Source organism: Protopterus annectens, chromosome 3.part1 (genome assembly GCF_019279795.1).
Source record: "Protopterus annectens isolate FY-2018-M chromosome 3.part1, PAN1.0, whole genome shotgun sequence".
Lineage (NCBI taxonomy): Eukaryota > Metazoa > Chordata > Ceratodontiformes > Protopteridae > Protopterus > Protopterus annectens.
Genome location: NC_056732.1, coordinates 289,515,865 through 289,534,227, shown reverse-complemented (window position 1 = coordinate 289,534,227; position 18,363 = coordinate 289,515,865). Strand labels below are relative to the sequence as shown.

Sequence of the window (18,363 nt, the reverse complement as noted above, 5' to 3'; positions counted from 1 at the left end):
ACTGTACACACACACACACACACACACACACACACACACACACACACACACACACACACACACACACTCCCAGCTGAATGCAGTGAGAAAAGAACCTCTACCTAAGTACACAGTACTTTACTCAAGCACCATGGTGCAAGTCTATCTTTTACAAGAGTGCAGATCAACCTACAGTAGATAACATCAGCAGGCTATGTGGGAGAAAAGATGTTGGGAGGCTTGTATGAAATGGATGTGTAGGCATGTGCAATTATCAAAACACTATCAATTCATGGCATTGGAGCAACAGCTGTAGGATACACAGTTCTGCTCTTCTGTCTTCACACACACACACACACACACACACACACACACACACACACACACACACACATACATGCACACACACGCACACATTCAGTTGCCTGCAGTGAGAATAAAACCCCTAACTATGTACACAAACTACAGAACATAATACTTTACCCAAGTGCCACGGCACAAGTCTGACTTGGAATATCTCAGACAACATTTTATAGCTGATGACATCAGCAGTGTCTGTTGAGGAGAATAGGGGTAATAACAGTGTCCCGCATGCTGGTGTAAAATACTGTCTGTAATGTTAAACACACACAGTTGATTGCAGTGAGAATAGAACCCCTCACTCTAAAAAGGCAGGTTTTTGGACAAAGGTTTGGTTCCAGGTACAAAATAGTAATACTTCAGCAAAAAAGACACAATATACTGAACCAACACAGTCACACACTAAAAATTTATTAAACAGAGTAAACGCTTTCACTGTGAAACAATTGCTTCATCAGACTACTTCATATTACAATTTAAATGATTCCTTAACCAATCATTTTATGGTACTCTCTAACAACCAATGACAAAACTTTATCATTCAAAAATGTGCATATAAAACCACAATATAAAAATACTATATAAAATCTAACAAATCATCAGTTTTAAAAATATATAACAACACATAAATGTCAATGTTGAAGTATACATGCACGTAAAATAGGTTTAAGTCACACTGCATTATTAATCCCTGGTGGTTTATTTGCATTAAAATATGCTATCCACTTCTGCTCTGCCATTTCTGTTTTAGTCTTTAAGTCTCCACCCCTAATATTTTCATTAATTACTTCTAATACAAAAACCTAAACTCAGCTGTGGCCCTTCAGTTCTCACATGCTGTGCTAATGCACTACTATCTTTATCATTTCTAATGTCCCTAATGTGTTCTAAAATGCATTCTTTAAATGAGCAGTTGGTCTTCCCTATATAAAATGCACTGCATACCTGGAAATAACTAAAGTACACTGCATTTTTGGTCTGTCCTACAATCTGCATAGAATTTACATTCTACAATAAACTTTAACTGTAGATGTGTAAAGCCCAGTATGGATGTAATGACATGCAAAGCAGTCCCTAAATGGATACTTACCATGTATCTGTGATTCATTGTAGAATATAAATAATATGCAGATTGTAGGACCAAAAATGTAGTGTACGTTATTGTCCGGTATGCAGCGCATTTTATATAGGGAAGACCAATTGCCCATTTAAAGGATGCATTTTAGAACATATTAGGGACATTAGAAATTATAAAGATAGTAGTGTATTAGCACAGCATGTGAGAACTGAAGGGCCACAGCTTGAGTTTAGGTTTTTTTTTATTAGAAGTAATTAATGAAAATATTAGGGTTGGAGTCTTTAAGAATAAAACAAAAAATGGAAGAGCAGAAGTGGATTGCGTACTTTAATGCAGATAAACCACCAGGGATTAATACTGTAGTGTCACTTAAACCTATTTTATATGCACATACACTTCAACATTGATATTTATGTGTTGTTATATATTTTTAAAAATGATTTGTTAGATTTTATATAGCATTTTTATATTGTGGCCTTATATGCACATTTTTGAATGATAATGTTTTGTCATTGGTTGGTAGAGAGTACCATGAGATAATAGGTTAATGAATCATTTCAATTGTAATTTGATGTAATATGAACTAGTCTGATGATGTGATTGTTAGATCATGAAAGTGCTTACTCTGTTTAATAAAATTTTTAGTCTGTGGCTGTGTTAATTCGGTGCTGTGTTTCTTTTGTGCTGAACAATAAAACCCCAACCTAAGTATACTTTACACAAGCATCATGGCACAAGTCTGACTTTTACAAGAGTGCAGGACAACTTATAGTTGATGACATCAGCAGGCCATGCGGGGGGGGGGATGTAGCGAGGCCTGCATGAAATGTATGTGCAGGTATCAAAATGCTGTCAACCCATGCCGTTACAGCAGTACCTCTAGGATACACATTTCCACTGTTTTGTCTAGACACACACAAACAGTTGACTGCAGTGAGAACAGAACCCCTACTTAAGTACCCACACTACACAGCATAGTACTTTATGCAAGTGCCGCAGCACACGTCTGACTTTTACAATAGTGCACAACTTATAGTAGATGACATCTATAGGACATGTTGGAGAGAATATGTTGGTAGGTCTACATGAAATGGATGTGTAGGCATATGTTAGAAACAAAATACTGTCAATCCATGGCATTGGAGTAATAACTGCAGGATAAACACTTCTGGTCTTCTGTCTAGACACACACACACACACAGTTTTCTGCAGTGAGAACAGAACCCCTACATATCTAAGTATACAGAATACAGAACACAGTATTTTATGCAAGCACCACTGCAGAAGTCTGACTTTTACAACACTGCAGGTCAATTTATAGTAGATGACATCAACAAGCCATAAGATGTTGGGAGGTCTGCATGAAGTGGATGCGTAGGCATTTGCAAGTAGCAAAATACTGTTAATCCATGGCACTGGAGTCAGTAACAGTAGGATATACACTCTTCTGTACTGTCTAGCCACACACACAAACACACACACACACATGCAAACACAGTTGACTGCAGTGAGAACAGAACCCCTACGTAAGTACACAAATTACAGAATACAGTACTTTATGAATGCACCACTGCAGAAGTCTGACTTTTACAAGAGTGCAGTTCAACTTATAGTAGATGACATCAGGAGGCAGTGTGGGACAGAACATGTTGGGAGGCCTGTATAGATGCATAGCTTCATAGGAGGCTACTAGCCTAATGGCCTAGTGTGTTTACAAGCCTAGCTGTGTAAAAACGCAAGCACTCTTATTAAGCACTGTTAGATGGTCATTGTTAACAGAGTGATTTTTGTGAGCAGCACCAACTGGCCCTGTTCATGAGGGACATAGGTGCCACCAAAGATATGACTTTATAATCTCCCAACCAGTTGTCAAAGTTGTACCTGAACAGGGTCAGTGAGGAGCACTGCCTTCACATGCAGTGGGAGCCTATTAGAGAGGATTGTCAATCACAGGGGAATATATCTGTCTCCCCAACATGTTCTGTTTATGTCACAGGCTAGGTTGAGAACCCTGAGAAGTCATTCTTGTCCCATTTGATTTTCAGATGTTGAGCACTTCCAGTAAGGCAGGGTCTGAGAATGGTCTGTAGGCCAGGCATAGGTCACTCCTCAGCAGGATCCATGATACTGAGTACAGTGACAGGTCATTCAGTCTTTCAATATATGCCATGGTTGGAGGCCCTGGATTCTCCCAGTCACACACCTCTGTGTTTTCTCTGATTGCTGCAGGTGTCTGGTGAGGTACAGACAGAAGGCAGCATTGCACTCAATTAGTGGTCTGATAAGGGTAGAGTACAGCAGAGCTATGAACTCCCTGGTCTTAGATGTGATGTCCATATGCTTGAGGTATGCAATGCAGAATACTTGTCTCACCACTGTGGATACATAGTGAAGAAAGTATAGATTGTTATCAGCATGTGTTCTCAAGTCTCACAACACTGTGTTTGATCTTAGAGGGGTGCTATCTGTATCATAATGAGCAGGATACTATATTGCCAAAGGGACAATAAGGCATTGTTTGCTTTAAGATTCAGTCTGTGAGTTTGACTCTAGTCATTTGTTTGTGTCATTCCTTTCTGTAATATGTTGCCATTATGCGAGGACTCTATATGAGTGCATCAAGTTAACAGTCATCTGCAAACTTGGTAAACCACAGGCCAAATACCATTGCCTGAGCTTCAGAAAAGTAGATTACAAACAGTTGAGAGTCCAGCACAGATCCTTGGGTATACCACTGGTAAGTGGGCTAGTGGTGGAGGTGCAGTCCCCAACTCTGAGTGAGTGTGTACTGTCTGTGAGCCAACTGGCTATCAATCTACTAATGTATGCCTTAATTTCCAGATGGTATGACTTGGAAAATAATGTCAAATGCCTTGGATAACTAAACATAGGCAGTATGTCTTGTTTTCCCTCATCCAGGTCTTTGGGGTCAGTATCAAAGAAGTCCACAAGGTTTAATAAGCAAATTTACCATTGAGAGAAACAAAATGGGTTGGGTCAAGTGTATTGAATGCCACCTATGTCCCTGTGGATAACATCCATGCTGATTCATTCCCTAGCCTTGCAGTTAAGACTTTTTAGGCTTATGGGTCAATATATGTTGTTCTGCATGTTACTAGATTGATGTGCATCGCATATCATACAACATTTAAATAACTTTCTGTAGTGTAGGTGATATATGTGTGGAAAAAGTTCTGAGACACCAGGGATGCACTGTTTGGGGGGTAGCAGCACATGGCTGTATTGTAAATATATGACATATTGTTAGAGCTGGTTAGGTTTCCACATGCAATTTCATGTCATAGACAGTAAACAGTAGTAATACATAATAATATTTACTTTTCCATAGCTCAGTGGGCAGCAGGTTTATGAAACAGTTGGCAAAGTTTTTGCACATGAGAGATACACATTTCCAATACTATTTATGTTTGTGCATTGCTAGGCAATGTGCAAATGTGAGCCACACTGCTAAAGGCTGAGAGTTAATAGTGAGTTTGTGAAACACACCTGCTGCTTAACTGACTCTGTGGCAGTGGATGTAAATGCACTGATAAATGTCTTTTTGAACCCAGATGGTATTGGGTTCATATCCAGGCATAACCAATAATTTTAATTATTTTTACATGAACATTGATAATGCAATGACATGAATTCTTTACAGTACATGTGTTGCTTTGTGTTGGCATAGCACAGTGGGTTTAAGCAGCTTTGTACAGAGGTAACAGCAGCATTTTGACAGTGCTCACCATTGCTGCACATTGGTGCTTGATGCACACATCTGTGCAAAGATAGAGCCCAAAAAATAAAGGGATCTTTTGCTTTTTCTGCTACTTATGTGTGTTGTGTGTGATTAATTTTTTGACCAGATTCAAGGTATTAAAATGGGATAGAGAGGAAAGTGGTGAATGGGGAGCAAGCAGAGGGAAGAACAAAGTTAAATCCATACTGGAATATGCAGGAAGGAGGTAGGGAAGAACCATACCTATCCATTTCTTTAACAGTGTAAACTGAAAATATGTGCAGACTATTAACTGAATTTGGGCTGTCACCTCCAGAGATAGGGTTGCCCACAACACAATCATGTTATAGCCAATTGAACCAAATCAAGTGTGTCAAGAAAATGTGTGCAAAATGGAGAACCTTGTATGGGATGATTTTTTTGTGGGACAGGTTCCCATTTATTTTTTAATTGAGAGAGAGAGAGAGAGGATGTTGGGGAAGGGACTTAGGTATGTCTGGATCAGATAAATTGATTAGACAAGGAAGCAATTACAGACAGACAAGACAAACCAGACAAAAGCCAGGGATGGTGATGGGCACAAAAGATTACGTGACATCATGATTGGGGTGAGGGTAGGGACAACCCAGGCCCAAGACCGTCAAGCTTGGAGTTAGTAAGAATTGAGTCTTTACCCACTGGACTGTCATCACTGTCACCTTACTCCCCCTTGTGGCTGGAGTGCTTGATGTCTCCTCCTCCTCCTACAAAACATGAGGGAGAGCAGCCGCTCCATACAGCATAGGCATACAACAATGGTGTGCTGCACCACCCTACACACCATCCCTGGCAACTCGCTGCTGGTGATGAAATAACCACCTCCAGAGTAGCTCATGGAGGGTACCCCTAGATTGGACTCTGAGTCAGGACTACCTGTGGGTGCAGGTAGTGCAGGGGCAGCAGAGGCAGTGCTGCCAGGTTGCCTCCCACATGTGCTGTGCATTGTGCTGGAGCCAGTGGAGTGGGGGAAAGCTGATCCACTGGGGCTAGCCTACCACACTGTGCTGTAGATCATTTAGTGATGTGGTACACATGGATGACATGAGCACATTTTGATGACACATAATAAAAGTAAAAAAATAAAAATAAAACATAATTTGAGGGGTGACTACTGATGTGGCCTGGAAATATATATTGGAAATTGGAAGGTAATTGTTAGGTGAGTTAGGTTTGCAGACATGCACTGGGGGCATAAATGTAATGACCTGACACATTTGTTTTTACCTTTATACACTGAGAAAATAGATTTTTACACTGTGGGATTCAAACCTAGGCATAGAGGACAAAAACTTTCCTCAACAACATTGAATGGGAAGTGGAACAACAGTAAAAGTGTATGGAATATCCTGTATTAAAACCTAGGACCATGTGTTTGGCAGTCCTACACTTGCACCTGTTGCCACTAGAAAGTTAAAGTAATAATTGTCTGTGTTTCAGTTCATTGCTATAAGATGCATTATCACAACAGTAAAAAACAGGTTGCACACCCTGTACTAGAACCCAGGACCATCTGTATTCCAGCCCTACACTTACATGTTGCCACTGGACCAGATACAAGACATTCCCTTATTAACTAATCATTGTTAAGGTCTCTCTGTTAACCGGCATGCAACACTGCTTAGTCAGTTTGCACAGTACTCAGAATTAATTTAATGTATCCAGTTTCTGTGTTTGGCTCTCTGGGTCTTATCAGCTCCCTGTGTGGCCCAGTTGTCTAGTTTGCACACTGCTATGCTTTGCATAAATGAAATAAGCACAGCCAAGCTCACCATTCATTTTCTCTATTCCTGTCGTTCAAACACTGGCCCACAAAAAAAAAATAAAAAAGCAAGACTGAAAAAGGAAAAAAGACAAAAAATGGAACAAGTAGTTGAAAAGGAAAAAATCAATCCATGATGTACATACTAGAAAATGATGGGTCACATGAGATATGTCTACATAGATCTGGATTTGAACTTTCACTACAATGAACTTTCAGAGCAGAGGACGGGTGCCTTATCCCTCTTTGCCACACAAACAGCTTTGCAGCAAGGAACATAAATCATTCTGCTCACAACCAGCTGCAGCATCATCTACAGTAATTCAAACCATACAACTCTTGTTTGTACATTTATTATATTTGGATGTTGTGCACTTAGCGATCACACAACCTGCTATGATTGTTGCTTGCAAATATATAGCTCTGTGCTACTTCTCTGTGTTTATTGGTTATTCTTCAGTTATCTGATCAGTAATCTGAGACATGCAGTGTGTAAACCATTCTATATCATTGGCCTTAAAAATGTGTGAGGATATTAACCAGAAATAATATCATATGCATCATATGCAATTGCTAACAAATGAAGGGCAGGTTGGATGTTACTGAACACAACCTGTGAATTGTGCACTGCTTACTTACATTTCCAAACTTACATCTAACACTTCCTAGATGTAACCTGACACATCCATCAGATGGAAGGCAGCCTGTAGTGCTGTTGTGTTTTCCTTCTCCCAATCAGTAATAATTCACAGTTGCAATCCATTAAAAACAAACATGGAGGGAGTGATTCACTATGTTTATGTTTACATCTCCTATACAGATGCAAGTATTTTGGATTCAGCAATTCTAATCATTTCACACCTCTTTTGCATCTTCACCATGCTAAGAGCCCTTAATCTACACCATATAAAAAGGCAACCATGAAGCAAACCAAATTGATGGTAAGGAGACATGTATATGTGGAGAAGGCTGAGCATACGCTATTACTTTAGGATATATCTGACAGAGGATTATTGAACTTCAGAAGGTATGCTTGCTTTTTGTAAGCTACATACTGCATATGCTGAAATGTAATTAAGAAAAATCTGAAGCAAAGGCTTTTACATGTTTATCTGTATGCATTAGTTAGAAGTATACTGATGCCATGTGCATGTTTATCAAGGTATTTCACAGGTATACATGACTGACAATACATGAAAATGGAATCCTCTGTGATAAATATGTACAAATGTTTCAGGGACATTTCATTTGATAGCAATTTTAGCATTTCAAAGATGGTTTGTTAGCAAAATGTGCCATTTGCCTGTTCTTTTTTTTTGGGGGGGGGGTGGGCAAAGTTGCATTACTGTTATGGCACAAACAAGGATATGTTGCTATTGTTACTCTCCTTTTTTGCACACAGCCTGTTGTTTGCATTTCACATCTCTAGACTATTTTATGTTTATCCAGTAAGTAATACTGAGAGGATATATTTTCTGTTTTATCTGAGAACAGTTATTCTGTAGTTATGTGATACTTATGTGTATTATCCTTCTGCTGTAGTTTGGGAGACCTAGGAGTATGCCACCCAGGTGTGTTAATCCTTGGAAACCACCTTTCACAGATGCTGAAAATCAGGTCAGGTGATAGTGGGTGTCTGTATGCAAAATGGTGCCTTCCTGCTTGAAAGGGGATGGGAAGATATGCCAAAGAGAATGCAAATTTGGCACCAGATTGTGGATGATGTGAATGCAGTGGGTGGTCACAGCAGAACATATGAGCAGGTGCACCATAGGGCCACTGACATGATCACATCTGCATGGAGGAGAGCAGCTGTAGTGGGCCATGATCAGATGGTTACCAGGGGAGGGCCTGCTGTGGAACCACCACTAACACCAAATGAAGAGCTCCTGGCCACTGCCAGGGATCTAGACAGTTCCCAGGAAAGTGCAGAATAGGATGTACTGGACTTCGGTGAACAGTGTCAGGGACAGCAAGCATGTACAAGGAGAAGCTTCCACGTCAGATCTGGTATCTCAACAGTTGAAAACTGTTGCATAGTAGAACAACTGAAATCAATATATTACGTCTGTATCACATTAATTTTTTTAGGGTGGAGGGATTAAAGATTGCTACATTTAACAACACATTCTGATCAATTAGCTTAGGTTGGAGTTGTAAGCCAGCTTTTTGTTGAAAGTATAGTTAATGGACATATAAAGGGGTAAAGGTATTACCCCATGTGTTACTATTAATTGTGATGATGTTGCCTTACCTTTTCCTTAACTTCTTCCAGGACCATCTGGATTGCAAAGGAGAATCTCATGTGCATATGGTAAGCCAAACATTTTATGTCAGTAACTGCTTAGCAATTTACAGAAATATTTTAGTGCATGATGTTGATGTCAGGCCTGTTGTGTGTACTGCTGTACTGTCTGTAATAGTGGCGCCGCTGTTAGTTTGCTAGCATATCCAGTAGGACTAAAGTGGTGTAGGTATTATTTTTTCTCCTGTGTCTGTTGCTTTTTATTACAGGTGATCCTGACTGTGGAAGTGGGGGACCTCAACCATCTGATGTCAGAGCATCAGCAGACATTGATGATGATAGTGGCCAAACAGAGGTGCAGTCAGGGGTGCAGAAGAAGAATTTGACACTGAGGTTGACATACAGCCATCTCCTGCAATTTCACTGGACACAGCCAGTAGGGCAATGCCTACCCATTCCTGTGAGCCCACAGATATTGGACAGGTGGAGGGTGAGGCAATTGATCAGGGAAGTGTGGTTACTATGGCTTCAGTGCCTGCTGACTCTGGCCATAGTCAATCTGTGAGCAAAGTGCCATGAAGGAGGGTTGTAACAAGTGCTCAGAGGAGGCCTGCTGTCCCTCCTCCACCTGATCCAGATGTCTCTTCCCATGCCACTCAGTGTATGTTTAGGGCTGTTATGGAGGAACAGGCATGTTCCTATAGGTACTCCAGACAAATGCTCAGGGTTCTAGATATGGTACAGACTGACATGCATGACTGCCTCCATCATGTTACTGATTCAATGGATCAGATGAATGACACATTGGAAGGGGGTGTCTGTAAAATAGAACATGGGGTGTTTGCCATGAAATATGCATTGTCTGTGATGCAATATCTGCTGGGAAGGGGACATCATCCTCATGGGCATAGGTCAGCCACATCATCAGCTCTTAGCCAACATTGTTGTGCCTGATCACGCACCCATAGTAGCAGAACTTCCACTGCTCCATCAGTTGGTAAGCTGTCCACACCCAGACATGGCCGGCCATGGAGTCAAGGTCTGGATGTCCCCATGAAGGGAGCTCATCTAGCAGACATCAGTCACATTCAAGTAGCAGAAGTGCATCTGACCATGGGCATGGACATGCCAGTGTAACTCCTGGCAGAGCCAGTTCTTGTAGTCGGGGATGGCGATGATGAACTGACACCTCTACCATCCACAGCTCATACCTAACATACCAAGATGTAGAGCTAGCTCACAGCTTGCTGTGTTCATGCAGACACTCACACACCATTTTCACCTGGAGGACCCCTACAGACACAAATAAAACAGTTACATGGTTCAGCAGTACAGCTTAAAACTCATTTTGCCTCACTGACCATTTGTTGGTTTATCCAAATTTCTGAATGCTGCTCTTTCTTGCTCACATACACTCACCAACCTTTTGTGTTACCCTAGGCTTCAGTTCCCTCCCCTCCACACAACACCTTGTGCAAGTAATGATAACTGTGGCACATCCCTGTTTTTCATCTTTTGGATTCAAAGATACATAAGCTTTATGTCTGATGCTCATGGTGCACAGCTGCTTTAGTGCTTAGTATATCTGCATTTGTGGTGTTGAACTGGTAATTGTACCTTGAACTTATAATAGCCTTAGGAAGTAAGACAGTTGATAGCATCAATATTTCCCAACTTTATTGTGAATGATCTTGTGAAGGTTGTGAAGTCTGAAACTGCAATGTGTAGCATAACTCTCTAACTTCTCTCTTTAATGATTTCCAGTACAAGTATATGGTGATAAACTGAGGGTATGCAGTGATCATCAGTACTTTTGAGAGGTATGACTGTGTGAATATTTGATACCTGAGGCCTACTACTTAATAATGGACAAATTCACATCAAATAAATCTCTGCTGTCACACGTTAAGGTCATGTCTGCAAAAATGTCCTACCTTTTACTTGCTTATAGTACCAAGTAATGAAATACAAGGATATGCAACTCATTCATATTATTACACAATACACTTTAGGTTCAGGACTTACCTTATAAATGCAGTAGTTGCCACAGTTTTAGTTCAGGGCTAACTTTATCTGATGCAAGCAGTACACAGCCAATGCATGTGGAGTACAGGCTGTGAAAGCTGCCTTGCGTACTTGTATGTGAGTAAGAGTAAGGTTTTAGACCCATAGCTGGTGAGTGAGTGTGCTACTGTGTTGTCTCTTAGCCAATGCAAGGGCATATTGGGCACACCTACATCTGCCTACACCCACAGCAGCTGGTGGTTCCCCCTCTGACTTCTCCTCTGTGTGTGGCTATGGTGACCTTGGCACTGGTGGTGGGATGTGTGCTCTTTTCCCTTGCTGATCCTGCTGAAGCTGTTTTCTCAGGATGATGCTATGTAGCATGGCACACACTATGAATATTTCAGTACGTGTCAATGGACTGTACTGTAGGGCTCCCCCTGATGAATCTAGGCAATGGAACGGTTACTTTAGTAGCCCAAACACATACTCTATGATATTTCTCATTTGATCAGGTGCGTCATTATGGTGTTCTTCAGCAGATGTGTGTGCATTTCTGATGAGCATCATCAGCTATGGTTCCAGTACTTAACCCATATTCTGAAGTAAATGCCCCCATGGGATATCCTCCCAGTGAACATCTGATACAGTTGGGAGTTGTGCCAGATATGTGAGTTGTGGTAACTGCCCGAGTTGCCAGCACACATGTTCAAGATGATTCCCTTGGCATTACACTCATCTTGGCAGTTAATAGAGTGGAAGCCCTTTCTGTTTATGTATAGCCTATCCTGTTTTGTGGGTGATGCCTTAATTTCTGTATGTGTGCAATCTACTACACCCAGTGCTTCAGGGTAGTGTGCTACATGGTAGAACTCCTGCACATTTTTGGCCCTCTCCTCAGGCATATAGGGAAATATGTGTGATCACTGGCATTTTGGAGCATAGCATTCAGGAAGTGATGGAGGATCCTGGATGTCAATGCCTGTGACACCCCCGGCATGTTCCCTGTTGGTCTCTGAAAGGTATGTGTTGTGACAAAGGGAAATACTACCAGCCCAGCTATCTGGAATTTTGTAAATAATTTTATGTCATTTGTGAATATTGATATGATTTATACAGTAGTGTGTGTAAAGTACTAAGCTAAAATTTAACCACAGCGTGCTGAAAATTTTCAGAGAAAATAGTTAAAATGAAATTGTTTTATAACCATGTAATAACAATATGTTATCTCTCAGTTTCAGTGCAGTAGAAGACACGTCTAGAGCTATAATGTGTTGCATTGTCTTGAAAGAGAAGTAATTACTTGGTTTAAAATGTAGAAGTGTTTCGTTGTTTTATGACTTCCAGGGTCTGCAAACATCTGAGAAATATGTATTTTTCCCAGGGAGATGTTAAATTTCTGTTAGTTTATCACAAAGGGGGGTTTAGAATGGGAACTGAAAGTGATGTCATCCAAGATAACCCAGCACTAATATTTGATATTAATTTAAGAACTCTCTCAGAGAGAGACTGTCCATTTTGTATTTTGTCTTTGACCTAACAAGAACATCCACTCATCACCACATCTGCACATGCCTTGCTGTAAGTAACTTTTTAAGGCATAGTAAGTAACTCTTTTAGATTCAGATAGGAATATAGTAAAGCATAGCTTAGATGTTTTCTTTATTTATTTATTTATTTGAGACTGTCCTGCAATGTTGTTTTAGATATTTCCTGTTATTTTGAACTCTGATGTAACTGATTACTTACTATTTTCTTGTTATTTTATTATTCATTATTAAATATATTTAAACCTTTTAATTGTGGCTTGTCTGTTTAGAGATATTAAAGCTCTTTAAATAGCCTTGCTCTTAATCAGACTACAATTTGGATTAATAGTAACATTACACAGTAGGATTGGACACCCTTTGTTAAGGGCTTTAAAGTAGCTAATAAGGGGTTCTGGTGGCAATGATAACTACCTTATCGTCTGGGCAGAAGGTGGCATACCTAGTAAACCTGTGCCAGCCTTTCCCAGTTGTGTGTGTGTAAAACACATTTCCAAGAGAGTGTGTGTGCGTGTCTGCTACTTGGGCAATGACACGAAGCACTGGTTGGTCAGAGAGAGTGTTGAAGGACTTGGCTTGGAATCCTGGCTAAGGACTCAACTCTATAGATGTGCCAGTGGGGATTCTTATTTGGGATCTGGAGAAACCAGCCTCAGACTGACTGTGGTCTCTGTGGGGTCTTAAGGAAAATTGTATTTTTCTATGTGTGTGCTTGTCATCCTCCCAGTGTGTACGTTCCCCACTGTTGCCAGTGCTGAGGATTGAAGATCATTGATTACTGGGCGAGTGCTGGGGCATCACACCTGTAGCTGATATTCTAAGTGCTAAATGTACTTTTGTCTCCACTGGGATGGGTTCCCCTTGGTTGGCCCTGGCTCTGAGATGAGGACAACCAAGGTTGCAGAGTTCCTGTAGTATGCCTGTATCCACCCTGTATCACTCTAATTGTAAACATGGCTTGAAAACTCTTCTGCTTCTTGGCGTAGGTATATTGGTGGCAGCAGCAGCAGCAGACTTCAGCTTGTTGCACATATAAATGAATTAAAGCAGCAGCAGCCCCTAACATTCTTTCCATGCAGACTCCTTTCCATGGCTGTATTCCAGTAGGTTTTGGAATTCTCAGGGAAAGCCAGGATTGAGTCTACACAGTTGCTTTATAGCTTGTTGAATAGCTCCACCATGCTGGATTGGTTGATTAGCATACAGTTCACCTGCTTATAATTAGCATGCCATGGTGTTTACCTTGTTTGTGTGGTGGTGCATGCCTCTACACAGTGCTTACTAAATCTAAAACTCTTCTCTACCATGTAGGTTTTATTGAATTTGCCTAATGGTGTAACAACTACCTGGTCCTCCTCTTGCCAGTAATGAAGATATTCTGTAGTTTATCTACCACTATATTGTATAATAATATACTGGCTGTAGAAAATTCTCAGGCAGGATTTATAGAACTGACCTCGATACTTTCCATCTACAAGCTTCTCATTTTAGTCCATAGAATTTGCAGCATAAATCATTATGCAAGCAAGGAACTGATTGTTTCTTTTAAAAGTTGCCCCCATAATTTGAATGAGTGACATTATGTCCAGATTTGTATCCTGAAATAAGTCATCAATAGCAATTATTCAGTCTGCACTGGTTTTTATGGTATGCCCCTACTCAGCAGTCAGCAAAGCCTTTTTGGTTCTTTGATTTCCTTTAGGAATCTAATAATCCTATTTACAATTCTACTCAGGACTATAGGAAGTTTTCATGAATTTAATTTAAAGCAGCATTGCATATGGTAGTAAGAGGCAAACTTGAAAAAACAAATCTCGGTTCTAATATATCGCCTTGGTTGTGTCTTTCGGCTTTTCCCAGTTAGGGGTCGCCACAGCAGAACTCCAGTCCGCTAATGATTGGAGTAGATGTTTACGTGCTGGCTTGCTGGGCCTAACGCACAACCTTCAACGAAGGAACGCACATTTACGCATGCTGCCACACAGAAGACGCTGTGAGAATTGAACGGGCAATGGCTAACTGTGAGGCGATAACGCTAACGCAGCAGCACCACCGCACCAATCTGCAAAAACCCAAGGATTGGAAACACTGAAAAATAATGTCCAAAATATAGAAGGATAAATAAGTTAACTTGAAGCATTTTTTGCAGGGGCGAGTTCCCCTACGTTGACGACCCCCCCAACCAAATATCAATATACAAACTCCATAGTTGCATCAATACAAAGAAAGGAGAAATTGCCCATTGAAAAAAATCATTACTGACACACACCTAGAAACCACACAAGCAGTGATTTCCTATGGAGAACAGCAGTTAGCATTATGTTCCCTGGCATTTTTTTCCTTCAGGCAGCTGATACTCACAGTATTTTAACTATAGTAAAGGAGCCAAAAATCTTTACTAATATGTGTGCGTGTGTGTGTGTGTGTGTGTGTGTGTGTGTGTGTGTGTGTGTAATTGCAGTGTATGAAATCAGTTTCACTTCCAGAACTCAACTTATTTTGCATAAAAAACAAATGCAAGATTTTTATAAAACTTCACATTCTCATCTTTGTTGCCTGTTTTAATAGATACAGCAATTAAAGGTTTCATAAAGCTTCACATTTCATAAACAGCTGCAGACTTTATTCATCTTTATACTTTTGTTCTAAAAGTAATTGCATCTATCATAGTTTAATACCGTTTTTCTGTACTGTGGTTTATTATCCACTATGGCTCACATGCAGTCTAGCTCATATTACATGGATGAAATAATCTATTATATCTGCAGTCAGCTACATCTTCAATACATATCGTGGTCAGGCAGGAAAATGTTGATGCTCTCTGTAGCTAACAACATACCAACAGCCTACATGACAAAAAAGCTTACACATTAACATCCTTCTAATTCTAATCAGAATACACTGTTACTTTCAAAACAGACTCTGTCATTTTAAAGACATCCTGATGTATGTATTTTGTCTGACAGTTGGATTACAGGATTAAGGAGCTGTTACCTGGGGTCCAGTGGTGCAAGGTTTGATTCCCTCAACCTCTATTGCTTAATTAAGTCACTTAACAAGACACTGCTCCGGGGCTGTGTCTGAAAAAGGTCTATCAAGATCAGTGCTCTTCACTGGAAAATAAAAATATTATGACACAATTCCAAACTTATTGACCTTGACAGCAGAGATATCGAAGTGATCTTGTAGTCTTCAATAAGGAGGAAAAGAGATGTTTTTAAGAAGTGGATAATCCATTTACCATGATGTCTGTAGTCATAATTTAGAAATAGAAGATCTTCTCATGCATTCTAGAACTGTAATATGTCTAAATGAATAGAGCTGTGCCTTATTTGCATAAGCCCATCCTTATGACAGATGATCTGAGCACAAGTCAGCATTTACCATCAGATGTTTCTGTAAACTGCAAAGCATTGATATCATACACTGTTCAAAGATGTTTGAACCCTTCCTATTTGTGAATCTTCAGTCTAGCTGAATGTTAACTTTTTTTTTCATAAAGACTCGGGCTGAATTGCACATTTAAAGTAAAAATATTGCCTGCCACTAAAGGACACATATGTAGCCTATCAGTAAAACAATCCCTGTAAAATGCAAAATACAACCACTCAATGTAACATATTTTTCATAACTTAGTAGATAAGTTAATTTTATTACTAAAAGAGCCAGGTTAAAACTGAGAGCAGAAATGCATGTAATAACTTCTAAAGATCACTTTACATGACAAATACTGAAAAAAGGGACTTGCTTGTACTGCTAGAGAACTATGCAGTAGACTCTATAGTATAAGAATGTAAATAAAAATAATTTTCAGAAATGATCATAGCCTTCCTCATTAGGAGGCACTCCTTGGCTGTGTCCATGACTTCAACTACCATCTCTTCTCTATTAACAGAACCTATTTATGTTACAAGCGCATCTTGTTGTAACTAGGTCTACACCAAATATCCATGTAGCATCATGCTGGATTCTGGAAATATGATTATATATATAAAATGTTTGCCATGTTAACTGAGCCCTTACATTTAACGCATCAATGTACTGTAATTTATTACTGTAATTACATTGTACTGTACATTTTGAATAAAGTACCTTGGGGACAGTGCAGACAAGTGCTTCCATCTGCTGCAGTATTTCAAAAACAGTTATAAACATTATTACTTTTCAGCTCATTGCCTGAAGCAGTTTATGAATATGATCACTAGTGGCCAGCATATTTTACAGTAACATCCTTTCTTACTTTCTTTTCTCTTTCAGTAATAATTTCATAAACGTTTTACAGGCTCTTGACTACAGGCAGATGGCCAGTGGCAGTGAGTTTATAGCATTGCAATGATGTATGCAAAATAACAATCCCAAATGAGTATCATGAGATTGCTTGCAAAGTTTAGCCTAGAACACGGAGGTCTCTGTAGTTGCCTTCACCAACTTAGAACAAGGCAGAATTAAACACCATTACCTTTTGCTTGCCAAATGTACTAACCTCATTTGGTATAGTCACTCATTAACTCCTGCAATGACAGATGGTTTAGAGGGGTGTGTACTGCTCACTGTTCAATAATCTAGCAGCCTTGCTCATCACACACACCTGGCTGAGGTGACAGCATGAATGCATAAATAAATAAATAAATAAAATAATTACAATTAGAATAAAAATCTGTTTCTGCTCTTGTCATTCTTATAGTTCCATCACATGTCATATGTATAAAGCACAGCAATACTGCTTTCTCATAATCATGTGAGCTGCACGTCAACAATGCTTTTAAATCATTTTTTTCCTCAGTGAAATACAAGCTGAAACTTCAGCGACATGTTTTCAACTTGCGTAACCACAACTAGCTCTACCAAATATGACTCATGAAAAATTCACATTAACAAATGATACAAAAATACCTTCCTTCATGCTGAAGCAATACATTAACTATATACCATCATTGTAGAGTATGATATGCTGAAATGTGTCCAATGGGCTTCTCAGTTAACATGTTTTTTTTTTTTTTCCTGAATGACATGTAAAATAAAAGAAACAAAAATGTTTTGGTGCCAAATTATAGCAGTCTCATTTCTCCTGTGAAACTATCTGCAGTGGAAGCCTACTTACCTAACCAGTAGTGTAAGTCATAAAAGACGCTGTCATTTTTCTTTGCAGTCCGCAGGATTAAGTAAGCATCACCAACATAAAAATTACCATAGAGATTTTCTGGTACAGGTACTAACTCCATTTTCTCAATTCTCCATATCTGCAGACCCTGTTTTTTACCAGCTTTTTCAAACTCCGTGTGGTACAGCACCATGTTAACTTCTGATTTTTTTTTCTCTTGAAGTGAAGTAAAAAAAAAGCCAAACTTAACAATGACGGTCTTTGGGAAGAAAACAGTTTGTCTTGAACCAAATGCTCTTTCAAGAACTTGACTCTCAGTAAAAGCTCTGAAGGGAAAACACAAGACTTTTAAAGCAATAATTTGTAAAGAAGGTGTGTCTTTAATATGATGTCAGATCTAAACTCTACAAGTACTGCTTTAGAAAATGCAAAACACACACACACACACACACACACACACACACACACTCACTCACGAAATTTGTATTTGCTTAAGACTCACTGTACAGAGG

General features: G+C 39.7%; 1 protein-coding gene across 1 annotated transcript in view; it reads right to left on the bottom strand.

Annotated features, from left to right (window-relative positions):
- The window catches only part of SCIN (scinderin), a 1,026,348-nt gene extending 1,008,196 nt beyond the window's left edge, over positions 1–18,152 (bottom strand). Inside the window, exon 1 of the mRNA XM_044066756.1 lies at positions 17,852–18,152. Coding sequence (XP_043922691.1) covers positions 17,852–18,044 — 193 coding nt within the window. The 5' untranslated portion in view covers positions 18,045–18,152. The remainder of the gene's footprint in view (positions 1–17,851) is intronic.
- Between the last annotated feature and the right edge of the window lie 211 nt (positions 18,153–18,363).